The sequence below is a fragment of the Falco cherrug genome, chromosome 2 (assembly GCF_023634085.1).
Source record: "Falco cherrug isolate bFalChe1 chromosome 2, bFalChe1.pri, whole genome shotgun sequence".
NCBI lineage: Eukaryota > Metazoa > Chordata > Aves > Falconiformes > Falconidae > Falco > Falco cherrug.
In genome coordinates this window covers 9,123,726-9,135,825 of record NC_073698.1, presented here as the reverse complement: position 1 = coordinate 9,135,825, position 12,100 = coordinate 9,123,726, and the positions used below count along the sequence as shown (strand labels likewise).

Here is a 12,100-nt window from a genome sequence, read left to right as displayed (position 1 = left end):
TCAGGACCTTAGTGTTGATAGCTGTAAAAGTTAGTTTGAGGTGTTATCCGCTACAGAATGAAGGACTGCAATTCTAATGCAGCTCAATGATCAGTTGACTACCACATATCCAGGAATGGCCAAAAACAGCTCCACACCTCCCATTACTTTTACCATCCTTCTCCATGGTTTCTTAGTTTCACTCTTCTCTTTTTGAGATGGAGTGACTAGAATTTTACAAAACAAAATTCTTCGGTGCTAACAGATTATTGTCAGTTTTCAGCTTTAGTAAGATAGTAAGGCACATCTGCAACACAAGTGAAACGCTGCTGTGTGAAGTAACGCCACAAGTGTTTGCTGCTGTAGGAAACCCAGACACAAGGCTGCCTCACCTCAACCTCAGGCTGCGCCTGCTCCCTCACCTCACCCCCTAACCCAGTGGTTTAGCCATAATCCAGGGAACAGAAGCAACACGCTCTTCACACCCACTCTAAGGCCATGATTTCACAGGAGAGAAAAGCATAATCCGCTTCCAGCGCTGCCTCTCCCTCTACTTCATTTCTGAAGCCATGATGCTTCTCCTGCTTATTACCCTTTATGAGAAGGAGACAACTGTCCAAAAAATGTCTGGAACCAGGGAGAGGAGATTCCATCAAATGTCAGTGGATTAAGACACAGCTTTCACTTACTCATGACTTCTTCTGGCAAACCACAGCAATGCAGCCTTACCTATCTCAGGATGAAGAATGCTCCAGCATCTCCTCTGACGAACAGCGGCTTAGCAACACACCAGACGTGCTGCAACTTCCTGGACTTCCATAGAACACTGAGTCACTCTTAAAATCTCTTTTTCAAGGCACTCAACAACCTGGCCTTTGGATATTTAAAAAGACTACACAACCCTCTGGGAAAAAGACTGTCATTAAGAACTCCACCCTTCTAGGGAACTTACATTTAACTAAGACAACCCTTCCCTGGTACAGCATCACCTTTCCTTTAAAAAAAATAAAAATATCAATAAGACTGTGGAAGAGCTCCCCAGATACTAAGAGCAATTGCTGACTGCACCACCTTCCATTCCAGATAGAAGGCACATGGCTTTCACCTCTCATTTACATAGATATTGTATGTCATCCACGTTAAAAAATGACAAAAACTATAAAATCAAAACATCAACTTGTAATCATGTCTCTCTAGGAAATAAAAGACTTAATGTTAACTGATAACCATCATAACTCCAATATACCATAAAAACTCTATCACGCAAGCCCATATGCTCGTGACGGACATTTAAAGTAACAATTAGATAATGGCACTTTCTCAAGCAGATTTTCTTTCCGCAGATAAGGAATATCCAGGTTTGAAATACTTCGGTAACGTTAAAGATTTATTTATTCATCAAGAAAAATTCCAACCCTATCCAGAATTAAGCATTTGAGTCAGGATACAGTATGAGCACTCCTTGTAAGTTAATTCACAAGAATTCCAAGATACCTAGAAAGTAATAAAGAAAATCTACATTTCAAAAACTAACATTGACATTTTCCTCTCACCACAATTTGAGTTTTCTTACACTGTGACATTTTATGCACAAAAAAAGAAGGTTTAAGCAGTAGTACAGTCCACAGATACAGTCTTTATTTGGCCTATGCAAGCATTAAACAGACGTCAGTACTCATTATTCACAGTCCATACCAACAGCTGAGCTGTTTGCCTCTAACAGCCCTTGCAGCCCTTCCTGCAACATAACCCCACTTTCTCCTCTCTCAAAACCAGCAGAGCTTAAGCCACCAGAGCCCTAGAAATAGGACGGAGTCCAGCTTTGCCAACATTTCTTACATTCTCATCTTCTGATACAGTCAACCAGTAAATCCTGTCTTTCTCAATCCCCCATAAGAAGTATTCTCCTAGATGCCCAAACACTCAACAACTAAGAGCAAAAGCGAATTTATAGCAAATCATGCACTGCCACAGGGCAGATGGCCCTAACATTTCCATAATGGTTTTAGAACTTTCTAATTTCCTTCTATCTACATCCTCATGTTCTAGCTCTTGATCTCCCTTCAGTCCAACACAGGCTGCAGAAAATAGATACAGTGCAGAAGAAGAAACAAATGAATCACAGTTAGAGGAATGGAAAAGATCGATGGGGGAAAAAAGGACAAGGCAAAAAGAATCCAAAATATCTCATCATTAAAAGCAAACAGCAGAGCTAGAAAAAAACACAACATTTCAGGGAAAAAGCTGGAAAGAACAGGTTTAATTCTAAAAAAAAAAAAAAAACCACCACCCGATATGTTAAAATATTAACAAAGTACACATAGAATTTTCAAGCCTTCAAAAAACATAACACAGGGTTAAAGAATGTTTTAATGTTTTAAGTGCCTTTTGCTACTTTTCCAGTAATATGCAAATCTGTAACACAAAATTCCAAGCCTACGAGATTAGACTTCTGTTATTTATGACAGCCAAGTAACACACCTGTCACTGTATGCTGAAATTTTAAGAAATTAAAAAATCTCATAGCAACAAGTCTAAAGAATTAGTAGTGCACGTGCAGATAGCTTAAGAAAATTATATTTATTGTTGTATTTGGTTCATCTGCGCATAAATTGTACTCACAACAAAAACCCAGAAGAGACTATTAAATAAACTACGTAGTCTGTGTATCACTGGATGTTATAAGAGCAAGCATATGTGGATCTGGATGAAATTTAGACAGATCACAAACCACTGCAGTCCTCAGACAACAAAACTTCTGCATGCTACAGTCAGAAAAGACAAATACATTACTCTTTAACAGCACCTCCAAGTGAGAAACTGATTTGATGAAATATACCCTGATTGTGTGACATCTGTACCCTACACAAACACAAAAGGAAGTGGGGGGATTAAACATCTGCCAGCCTGACTTTCAGAGAAAATATTTCCGGTCCCAAATACAACTTAGTTTGGTACTAAGATGTGGTCAGGTAAAGTGTTTTAAGTAAGGTAAGTCAAGCACGGGGGGGGGGGGGGGCGTGCAAAAAAGAGTTTCTTTCCACACCTGAGGAATGATCTAACACTGCCTAGTGTTCCATTACTATCCACATAAAAACTGAAAACAGACAGACTATGACTTAAATTTTTTAAGAAAAATAACTTTTTTCCTCACTTCTGCATACAACTGTTTAAAACTTGAAACCCCAAACTCAATTATGATTTAATGCAGGCCTGACAACTTTAGCAGGCTTTTGAAGAGAACTCCACACCCTCGTTACTTACAAACAAAGGGAACGAACAGCCAGACTAATACATGGCATACTACAGCAAAAGACATAACTACAAATTTGTCCTCCAAAAACCTTGAACACACAAGCACCATAATGATTCCCTAAACAGCTGATTATCTTTTATGCACCTAGCCCAGACTGGAAGATTTCTCCTTCTCCTGTTCATCAACATAATGTAAACCGACCACAGATTTACTCTCAGATGGTAACCACCCCATCTCCCTTACAATTTAAAACAAACTCTGATTTAACTCTCACTAAAACACTTCAGTCATTATCATTTTAAAATAGATACAAAATGTTCATATATATGAATATCTCTCTCATTTATTCTGAAAAAAAGAAGCTCTAAAATGGTTTTTCCACCTACACTAAATATGAGAGACAGGCTACTACATCTCTAAGACTGTTTTCACGTGAACAGAGATGAGGGTAGGAGGAAACATGGGGTTTAGACTTTTAACTAAATAACCACATGGAGAGGAGTTGGACAGAGGAGCTCACCTCTCAAATCAAATGCAAACACTCTTAAAGTAATACCCTAGTCACTCTAAGAATAAGCATTGTTCATGATTTGAACCCTAAGGCCTACTGTATTTTATGTCTGAAGTATTAAAAAAAAAGCCTACTCGGTAAAAATAAAGAACTAGACAGAAAAAAAGTATTTTCTAGCATTAACTACAGAACTCACACAACCGCATTTTGACTCTCCAACATGAAAATGTAATTACAAAAAATCAGTCCACTAGATTCAGCATACCACCAGTTTTGTGGAAAGTACACTGCTTAAGTTCTTTCTTTTTTAATTTTATCTTCATATACAAATTTTAAGCCCTGTAGAACTAAGAAATCATAATTAATTTATTCTGTCTTAACCATGGAACAAATATATGCATTTCCAACACCATCCTTAAAACAGAGCTACATAGTGTAGTGCAAGACTTGAGCCAGACTTTCAAAGTGTTCCAGCAGAAAAGGAACACAAGATTCAACAACGAGCTTTCCCATGATCAGAGGCACTGGTCAGGCCTGATTAGTTTAACAATGTCACACCCACAAGTAATCAACACCCAACTGCAGTAACCTAAGCTTCACCTCCAGTATCCTCAGCCTCCACCTATGTCCCTGAACTACCGATCCCACAGGAGACATCGCCCACAAAGAGTGGTTTGACCTAATGAACGTGCTAATTTGCTGACCAGTGTACACAGTCCAACAGGCTACATGGCAGGCTACAAAAACCAAAGGCCTTGCATCAACTCTGCCATCATGTGTACATCATTGCTCCTCTCCCACGTCCACCAAACCACCACTTCCGAAGTTTCTAAAAAGTTTAAGTCTTTAAGAACACTATCTCCCCCCATCAAATGTTAGCCAACACATACAGCACTGATTGACGGAAACGGGGAAAAAAAGCACTATCACGTCTCTCTCATTCCTCCACAATAACCAACTAAAGTTAAGCTTATCATAACGAACTTTTATTTTAAAAAAAGAAAAAAGCTATAGAAATACTCTGACACCTAGCCAAATCTCCAGGAAGGCAAAGTTCAGTGACATTTATAAAAGTGACTATCTGGCACATTTAGCCACCTTTAAAATGCAAATTTAGAGACAATGAACAATGCTGTGTGGATAGTTTATAGAATACATATGCCGGGAGTCATTAAAAAGCCAAGGAAAATTTTAGAACTTAAGGCAAGTGTGCATGCTAAAAGCAAAGCAATTCTCAGTATTTAAACCAGTTAAGAAAATACCTCAGATTACTCAAGTAGCAGGCAGGACTACAGATGGATGTCAGATTTCTTTCATAATTATTTATATTTATCATTTTGTATGAATTTTATTACAGTATTCCTATGCTTTATTAAAACTATTTTTAAGTACTCTGGAGTAACTTTATCTCAAAATGTCCCCAGGTTACACTTGGGTTTTACAAGGCACTGTTCAAATCAGCAGTTTGTTCCTCATGCCTCCTCTTAAACAGTCAGATTTGTTGTTTCTCAATTAGCTGGTCCCTCCCTGATTTCATGGATTATAAAACCTGGCTTCCAGATTTTTCTTCATTTCATAAGTCAGTTCCTGCAAAACCCTGAGGAAGAGCACGTGCCTCCTGCTTTCTGACTTCGTCCATCCCTTGTGAGATGTTATACGAGGACCACCATCAGGGGGGTTGGATTGTTTTGATTTGTTTTTTTTTAAATTTTCCGTATCATCCACTCAACTGAAAAAAAGATACGAACAGTACTCGTGCACTCTTTGAATGACATCTAATTACCTTCAAACCTGGCATTGCTCTCATGCCATGATGATGTATCTCCACCACTTGTTTCCCTTGCACTTAAATGAGTAGAAGGCTATTTTTCATTCCCCAAAAATGTCTAACTCGGTATAAGTTTCAACAATTTTCCTCCTACCCTGAAATTCTTGCACTCTGCTATACATCTGTATCAACTTAAGAGATTTACATGTTCCTGACAAACAGTCCCTTTAATACTTTTTGCTAATTGGCAGTACTTGCAGTGTCTTTACCAAGATCTTTGCTCAGGCAGTCAAGGCTGGGGCTTTCCTTGCTTTCCACCATTACCGTGATACAGGCTCCAGGTTACTCCCTGCATCTCTGAGCATAAATTCTTCAACCCACCTCAATACATTAACCTATTCTTCTAAAATTCTCAGTATCTCAGCAAAAGAGTATTTTTGTTTATTTTCAAATTATAGAATAATTTTACTGGTCTGGCCCAAAAGCCACCTGAACAGGGCAGAATGATCACAGCCTCGAAGGAAGATGCCACAGCCAGGGTCTTACTTAAGTAACATTTAAGTTAATTTTAGTCATACTAAACCCAGCTTCCAGAAGAATCTAAAGGCAAGAACCTGACCTACACATCATTAATAACACAGCACAGAGATACGGGACACTACACGGTACTAAAATGATCGGATATCCCAACACAAGCAACCACATACCACCATCACAGCAACTCCAGGTCCCGGGTCCTGTCAGAAAGGAGTTTCTTGACAGGCTACCCGAGATCCAAGCTGGCATACAGAAGCTTATTCAAGGGTAATACTAACATCCTTCTTAGTGTGCCCACCCTACTTCCACATACACAATGCTTGACAGTGCAAACAATAAACATATTTTAATATACCCAGCAATGCTGGATGATTTTAGAATACAATCTGGCCAGTACAGCTTTCCCACACACCTCAGAAAGATGATACACGATGACTATGTCTACCTGGTAGATAAGACAGGATCTGGTTTAGTGTTAGGTGGCTCCCTAGCTTTGCTCAGGAACAAACCACTCTCCTTAAAACAAACCACACGTGAAATGAGCCTGAAGCAGCAGCAACATGGCCAGCATGCACCATCCATCCTTGGGGCTAATCTCCAGCCCTAGCCTACAGCAATGTGCGTAGAGCCAAGAAAGTGATGCAACACGCACACTTTGTTCTACCTCACTTCGATCCTTGGGGATTCTGTCTTCCATCAAACAGTTTTCAGAGTTATTCATTATGCAATTATTAGGTTTGTTTTTACCTCTAGTCAGGTGGTGGTTTATCTGTGAGGAGACCTGCCAGCTGCCATGTGCATGACTGCCTGGCCCATGCTGTCCTAGTACCACTGTCCCTCCCACATTCACACAGGAACAAAGAACACCTTGTACTTGTGCAATTGCTGACAGCATTTGCATCTTTAACAATATCATATGCAATGCTGTGCTAAGGAGCTCACAAAATAAATAATGCAGATCGAGGGAGGGAAAGAATACAGATACTCAGCAGTCAAAGAGCGACTAGGAAGGCAACAGCACTGGAATCGTAAGTAGGAAAAAAAAACTTTTGACGCAGAAAGAGAAAGAAGCCATTGGCATCTATGAACCTGAAGGCTATTAGAAGCACATATGTGCTTCTATATATATATGTTATATATATGTTCTATATATATGGCACAAGTATGAAAAATACTACAAATGAGACCAAAACGAGTATGAAATGAGTATGAAGAGAGCATCAAAAGTGAAACCGAAATTAGTATGAAAAGGGTATGAAAAGAAATTAAGTGAAAGAAATCGGTAGCATACAGCAAGCCCTGAGGACCAATAAAAAACGTAGTGGAACAGCAGGCTCCAGTTACACCTGTTCTGCTAAATAATTGCCTGAACCATCGCCCAGTCCAGAGGACAGGCGGAACAGAGCTGCTGGCATCCGCACTGCTTTAGGCCTGGTGCTCTATGCCAGCGGGTCTGTCTGGAAGAGAGGTGTGTGGCGACAGAGCCAGGAGTAAACGAACAGTCAGTGTGAACTACGAAGGGGCCAGTACTCAGGCTGTTGCCTGGCTGTGTTGTTCAGCAGCAGAGGCACACTGGGTGAGGAAGGGCAGCAGATGTAGAGTGTGAAGGAGCCAGTGCTGGGAAGGAAGGGCAGGAGAGATGTTGGTGGGGAAGGGAAGGCCTGTGTTTGACAGAGGAAGGCCAGGACAGAAGTTAGGTTGGAGAAGGGGAAGAGGGAGCCCAGCTTAAATTAAGTGAAGAAAACAGATGATCAGAATAGGAGAAAGAAAAAGTGAATGATGCAAATTACTTTTGTCATCCCATAGGCAAAAAGTTAGAAAAATCAGCGTAACTGCAAAGTAGCAAACAGATGATTTTTACCTTATTTAGATTAACAGGAAATGTTACCACCAGATCCAATTATCTCTAATATACCACAAAGATTTCATACTAATAAATAAGCATATTCACCTACTGCAAGATGTACCATCATCAAAAAAGTGCCTAAAACCTACAGACCCCCAGGAAACAGAGGACTTTGCTCTAACGCAAGTGATGAATGGCAGATTTCCCATGTGAAATCAACAGAAATCCCAGGAAACAGAAGCTGAAACAATTCAAATCCAATATTCTAGCCTCTCATTTCCCTTTCCCCAGCTTTACACAATTCCCCTGTTAAATCATTAACTTCTCCCCACCTCTGTGAATCTCAAGAAGTCTGAATTCTTCAACTTGGGAAAAACAAGATTATGTCTTCACATTTTCCTTAGCTCTGACTCCTCAAAAAGAAAAAAAATTTCTAGATAGAACAAAATACAAATAACGAAGGCCTTTTTCAGTAAAGTTTTCTTAAGATATCAAGGCAGGCATTTATTTTAAGCATAATAATTATAAGGTTTATTTGGGAGATTGTTTGGGGTTTCTTTTGGGAGTATGGGTGTTAAGCAATTTTTAACCTTTTTTTTTTTTTTTTTTTTTTTTTTGTATGAGTGGGTCTCAGAAGACTTATGCATTGGGACACTTGGTTTGTGAAATACAAGCAATCTTAATTATGAAATAGGCATTCCTGTCAGCCACTTTGTATGGGGAGGGGCAAGTCAACTTAGATATAAACCCTACTCTTGCTAAAGCAATCAGTTTGTCCTACAGCAAAAATAAGACAATGAAAGTATGATATCTGAAAATTGCATTGTTTCCAACTAAAAAAAATACTCAGTCATTTTTTAAAAAAAAAAAAAAAGTACTGCATTACTTCAAAGCAAAGACTCTTTACAGCCATTTACTGAAAACCAGTATTTCGCTCATCAAATACTAGCATCAATTAATTTGGCTCCATCAGTCTCCAACTGATTGATGAGCAGCAAAACCTTTAAGAGATGTGGCGTGTAGCTGTTAAAATGAGTGTGGGCTCTGGATTAAAACTGTCCCTAACCATGATCTCTCCTAGAATGACCTCTGGCAATTTATTCACATCTACTCATTCTCATTCATTTCCACACAAGCTTTTGTGAAAAGAAACTCTTTCATCTACTTTCCTTCGTTATTACCTTGTGGCAACAGGAGGAACAAACAAGCAGAAGCCATTTTACAGGCTTGACATAGAAAAACTACGTGCAATTTTTTTGTCGTTGAGCTCTACAAAGGACAGGAATTAAGCAGTACCAGGAACATTCTACACATACACTGATATAACTATAAAGATAAAACAACTTAAGTTCATCCCCTTACATGAATCTCAGACTACAGAAAAGGACTGAACATTTGTGCTGTCCAACAGCGATATTCCATTTAAAAATTTAAGCTTAAAGTCTGGCAATGAATGAATTTAGCGATGCCTCTCCTAATTCAGGAGTGTTCCTTCCCTCCCAAGCTACTGAATGTGCAAGGCTCCTGCTTCCTCCTCTGCAGTCCCCACTGCACTCTTTCACTCTTTACCTTAAGTGGGCTCTGGTGCTCATCAAACCCTGCTCAATAAATCAATAAAATTCATTAATGTAGTTGAAAATTACCCCAGCTAAAAATAGGGTAGTAACATCTTCTGGGTTAACAGGTGAATCAAACCTGCTCAAGGAGAGATGAGGTCCAAGACCCCACAAAGAAAGGAGTATAGTTATATGCCTGGGAGCAAAGTCAGGCAAATGCTACCGCCTTCTTTAAGTAGCAGCAAGATTTTAGAGCAGCTCAGCTTTAGATTACTCTGGTAAGTCAGGTTAAACACTGTCAATAAAAACCCAAGAAAAATAAAAAAATGTAAAGAAAGCTGAGTAAAAACTGATGCAGATTTTTTGTGGTACAGCATGACACTGGTTGAGAAGGTTCCCACCCCACCTTGGATTTGTGACAAGATATAACTGTTTATGGGGCCAAAGTGCAAAAGAGATGAGGAAAACTTTTTGGATTTTTAAGTTTGTTTCTATGGGGCCACAGTGTAAAACAGATCAGGAAAATATATTGGATTTTTAGGGTTTTTTCTCTTTTGCTTTCTCCCTATCCTGTGACTGCAGAACTGAGTGAACCATAATGTAGCTATGAGCAGGAACCTCTTTACCAGGCTAGGCTGCTGCTAGAGAACTTTGATTTAATTACAGAGCTGTTTAAGCTGCTTTATCTTTAGCCAGACCTGACACATCACCACTACACCTCTTATGGCTCATTTGAGTCCCATTCTCTGCTGGCACAAGTATTCATGCACCCACAGAGCAAACTGGATCAAAAAGCAAACACAAAGAAAAATAATGACTGGGGGGAATGTTCTTCTCTGTATGGGTTTCCTGACCCAAGCTCACTGTATGCTGACATGAACAGCTGCCACTTCTGTTTGTGTCAGTTCAGAGTGAAAGTGCTCACTGTCAGACACGATGACTCCTCAGGTCCACACTACTACCAGTTATTAACTTTTTTTTTTATCATGTAATTAGATGGCATCACAATTTTCACTCAAGGCACACTTCAACAGGAGCTTAAACTAATTGTGTCGGGACTGCTGCAGTCCCACTCCTTCCCTTCTCTTCATTACATGCTCAATAATTTTGTTGTACCAGCACTGGTATAGAACTGAAACTACAGACTTCCTTTCTGTAAGAAAACTACAGTTTTTCTTTCTTTAAGACTTAGTTCGGAGCCACCTTGGTAGCCAGCTCACCACTCAATCCTCCAAGCACCACTACAGGAGAAACACAGAGGTGGAAGCAGAAGGAAGTGCTCACCTGCAGCGATTCCAGCCTAGAACAGCTTGCAGGGTATGTTTACACAGATGGATGCAAACAGATCCTGACTCCTCTACCTACACCCTAATTTACTGGAAGCAAGCCAGCTGCAACTGAGGTGATATAACCAAGTCTAACTGTACACTCAAGCAAAGATACCTCACCTGTAGGATACTTGCTGAATACTTAAGATTTATTTAGCTTTAATGTATTTTTTTCCCCTTGCTTCATTATACAATGGAATCTCCTTCACATAAGGCACTTATTACCAGGATGCCTCCAACAGCAATACATGCATGCAGTACACTTGCTATCGCGAAGACACTATGCTAGCCTCCCAGGCAAACACCAAGTGGTTTTATTCAGGTGTCATAGGTACTGGAAAATGGCAAAAAAAGGACATTCAGGTTGTGCCCATGCCCTCCTACCCACCAGCTTCATCCCTGTCACAGCTTATTATGCCATCAGACTCCACCATCCCCCATGCCCTCCATCTCCCCTCCCAGGCCCAGCCTGAACACACTCCCCCTCTCCTGTGCCTCCCTCCCAAAGCACCAGGTTCTCCCCGACCACAACCCTTACACCCTCCACCCCCCAAACCAAGCTGCCCACACCACCAGCTCTCCTCCCCAGCACCAGACTCCCCCCAAAACATCCTGGCTGCCTTCCGCCCCCCTCACCCCAGGGTCAGGCCACCCCTTCACATCTCTCCTGCTCCCTCCTCTGCCCTCAACCCAGACCAGCCTCCCACTCTCGATATGCCTTCTACCCTTACCCCCCACCCCCACTCCAGGCCACACTCCCCCTCCCCCGGCTCTGATATCCCACGTGCCCTCCCCAAACATCCTAATGCCCTTCCCCCTCACCTCAGGCCTGGTTCCCCGCCATCCCTCGTACCCTTCCCTTCCACCCCAGGTCCCGCCCGCCCTGGTATCCCCCATGGTCTTCCACTCAAAACCAAGGCCAGCCTCCCCCTTCTCCGATGCCCCTTGTGCCCCTCCCTCAGGCCAGCCGTGCCCACACGCTCCTCACGCCCTCGCCCCCGCGGGCCAGCCCCTGCCCTCACGCCCCCCGGCCCCGCGGACCCACCAGGTAGAGGGTGCCGTAGATGCGGAGGGACTCGGCCAGCGCCCCCTGCGTGACGTGCAGGACGGCCCAGGAGCAGCGCGGGTGCCAGGTGTGCCCGATCTCGTAGCAGCTGTGGGGGATGGACTTGCTCAGCGCCGCCATCTTTGCCGCGCGCGGGGAGGGGGCGCGCGCGCCCGCCGCGTCACCGCCGAAGCAGGAGAAAGGTCGCGCGGGGCGCTGGCGGCGGCGGCGGGGTTACTCGCGGGCATCCGCTCCCCCTCCCCCCCCGCCTCCC

The 12,100-nt window shown here is 42.0% G+C and overlaps 1 protein-coding gene across 1 annotated transcript in view; it reads right to left on the bottom strand.

Moving 5' to 3' along the window:
* TMEM135 (transmembrane protein 135) overlaps positions 1-12,100 on the bottom strand; it is a 189,654-nt gene extending 177,554 nt beyond the window's left edge. The window contains exon 1 of the mRNA XM_055701808.1: positions 11,827-12,100. Coding sequence (XP_055557783.1) covers positions 11,827-11,967 — 141 coding nt within the window. The 5' untranslated portion in view covers positions 11,968-12,100. The remainder of the gene's footprint in view (positions 1-11,826) is intronic.